We start from the raw sequence: 2,714 nt of genomic DNA, 5'->3' as shown, positions 1-2,714 counted from the left end.
AGCCAGCCCTCTCTCCCTCTCCTCTTCAGGAAGTGTTCCATGATCCTGGACCTGAGAGGTTGGAATGGAGTTCCTGTGTGTCACAGGCATTCAGCTTCTTTGTTCAAGACCACCCTGTATACTTGACACTGCACTTGAGTTATCTGTTCACATACCTCAACTTGGCTTTTGAGAAACCAACAGTTGCTGAAAGAGTGTTTACCACCCAGCAATGTAAGATTATACTATTACGGCGGCTGCATTTTTCATCTCATCCTGCCCCCGTTGTACTTTAGACAGTGATGTGTTGAGCTTGATTTCTTTAGAAAAGAATCTACTTGGTTTTTGTTGTTTTTTTTTTTAATTTTATTATTTTGTGTGCATGTACCGTCAAATCAGATCTGACAGGTACAGGAGGAGATTGCGCCTCCTTTTCTGGCAGAGCATCTGGTGGATTTGAACAAAAGAATCTACTTAGTAAAATAAGTTACCTAAAACATACTTGCTGATTTTATGAGAATTCCACGAATATGAAGTCTTCTCTGAGGGGAAGAGAGGCATAAGATCTTTTCTCTGTCCTGCTACCAACAAAGTTAGGTATTTCAAGATTAAAAATGGCGATTTGTTCATAATACTCAAGAGTGTGCTCTCATGTTATTAAAAGCCATTGATGGGTGGGGGCGCTCTGGTCGCCTAGTGGCAAGAAGCTGCACTGCAATCCCAGAGGTACATGGTTCAAATCCACCAGATGCTCTGCCGGATAAGAAGGGACAATTTCCTCCTGTACCAGTCAGATCTGATTTGACACTACATGCACAAAAAATAGTAAAATAAAATTTTAAAAAAGCTATTGATCATTAAATTCCATTATTAACGGCAAAGGCTGTCAATAGCACAAAGACTATGGTACTCAAGCAGCCGCCAGCTGGCCCTCCAGTAGAGACACAGAGATTCGAACACATGACATTGTTGGCTGGTTTCGGTGATGGAGGCTGCTCTATCTAGAAGAAACACAGAAAGCGAAGAGTCTGCCCACAGCCCTGGCATGGGAATTTTACAGGACTCTTTTTTTCCCCCTCCCACAAGAGACACATAAGCAACAATATTCAAGGCCAGTCACAGAGATCTGGGATTTGAAATAGAACCCACTAGGCACAGGGATGTGCTTCCCAGCAGCTCTTTACCGACAAGAACCAACTCTTTTCCTGCCTCTGAAAACCTCTGCCTCCTTCATCACACTGGCCCGGAGAGCCCTTTAGGAACAAGAAACTGCTTTCAAGTCAGAATCTTAAATGGAGACCTCGCGTTGTTGAGGTTTGTGCTTTTAAATTGTTCCATCGCACAGCTGCGTGCCCTGCAGAGCTGGCTCTCTTGGTAGTTTTGTCCAGTATCTGGAGGGCAGGGAATCACTGGACAGTTAAGTTTCTCAAGAATAAAGTTCTGAGTATCAAACACTGTCGGTCCAAGCAGGCAGCTGCTGACACACTTTGTCTCACTGGATTTCAGTCATCGCTCTTATTTGTGATTTTTTTTTTTAATGTGTTTGGGGTCACTTATTTGTCAACGCTGCTCTCCAAACCTGAAGCCCAGGTGTAGTGCGGCAACTCCAGCAAGCAAGTTTACTTACAAAGCGGAGTAAATTTCCGTAAACACTGGTCTACTCGGAAAAATTCGTCACCGGTTCTTTTAGGGACACACTGTGTGTTTGGAACAAGAGTTGTTTTCGGGAATGCTGGTTTTGTGTTTCTTTAAACAGTCCATTTCAAAACTGTCCTGTGTGCCTGTAGAACCAGCTCTCACCCGATTCTGCCGGCTTCTTGAAGTCAAGAAATGGCCAGCATCTGTGCAGGTTCGACCCTTGGTGTGAGTGTGGTCTCGTGCGCCCTGCCGCTCCATTGCTTTCATTCCTTTCATTTTATAAATGGTGTGCCCCAAACCCAGACCCTAAAAAGAGGTCTTGAGCTGAATTAAGCCAGAGGTAAAGTGAAGAGAAGGTGGGGAAACGGAACATCAGAGGTCACACTCCGGACACTTACAGATGTTAGAACCTGGACCCCTTTTGACAACAGTTAAGATTCAGAATCTTATGGCTGGACCGGGGCGCAGCCTGGAGTCTGCAGGCGGGTCTCCTTGCACTCTGACGCCCCCGGAGCAAAGGGGAACACAGACACCCACACACCAGGAGGGGGCGGTCCCTGTGCCTTTGCACCCCTCGGTGGAGGGGTCACTCGCTGATCCTCACCAAGTGGAGAGTGAAGGGCTCAAAGTGGGGAATGAAGAGTTCAAAGGTGCGGGGCGTAGAAGGAGGTCAGGTAGGAAGACCCCAGGAAAGGTGCAAAGGGACCACCTGCGGCCGTGAGCGGAAACGACGTGGCCGCTGGGAAAAGGACGTTGGCGGCAGTGTAGGATGGAAAAGTCTGGAAGGGCAGCGCGGCCGGGCCAGGTGGGCCAGGGCTGGCCCCCGCACCACCCGCCGTCGCCCCCGGCGCCCCGGGCTGGGCCGCACTCCCTCCCGCCTGCACCGCACCGTCGGCCCCGGGGTTCTGCTTCTTCCACTTGGTCCTGCGGTTCTGGAACCAAATTTTGACCTGCGTCTCGGTGAGGCTGAGCGACAGCGCCAGGTTCAGGCGTTCGCACACCGACAGGTAGCGCGTGGCCCGGAACTTGTTCTCCAAGGCCACCAGCTGCTCGTAGGTGAAGGCGGTGCGCGCGCGTCGCGGCTTGGCCAGGCTGGG

At 49.6% G+C, this 2,714-nt stretch overlaps 1 protein-coding gene across 1 annotated transcript in view; it reads right to left on the bottom strand.

Moving 5' to 3' along the window:
* Positions 1-2,261: 2,261 nt before the first annotated feature.
* Positions 2,262-2,714, bottom strand: part of NKX1-2 (NK1 homeobox 2) — a 2,289-nt gene continuing 1,836 nt past the window's right edge. The window contains exon 3 of the mRNA XM_006880139.1: positions 2,262-2,709. Coding sequence (XP_006880201.1) covers positions 2,262-2,709 — 448 coding nt within the window. The remainder of the gene's footprint in view (positions 2,710-2,714) is intronic.

This window comes from Elephantulus edwardii, unplaced genomic scaffold, assembly GCF_000299155.1.
Source record: "Elephantulus edwardii isolate Elephantulus edwardi_28Jun2011 unplaced genomic scaffold, EleEdw1.0 scaffold00006, whole genome shotgun sequence".
Lineage (NCBI taxonomy): Eukaryota > Metazoa > Chordata > Mammalia > Macroscelidea > Macroscelididae > Elephantulus > Elephantulus edwardii.
Note: the sequence above shows the minus strand (reverse complement) of the source record. Positions and strands in the feature narration are given on the sequence as shown.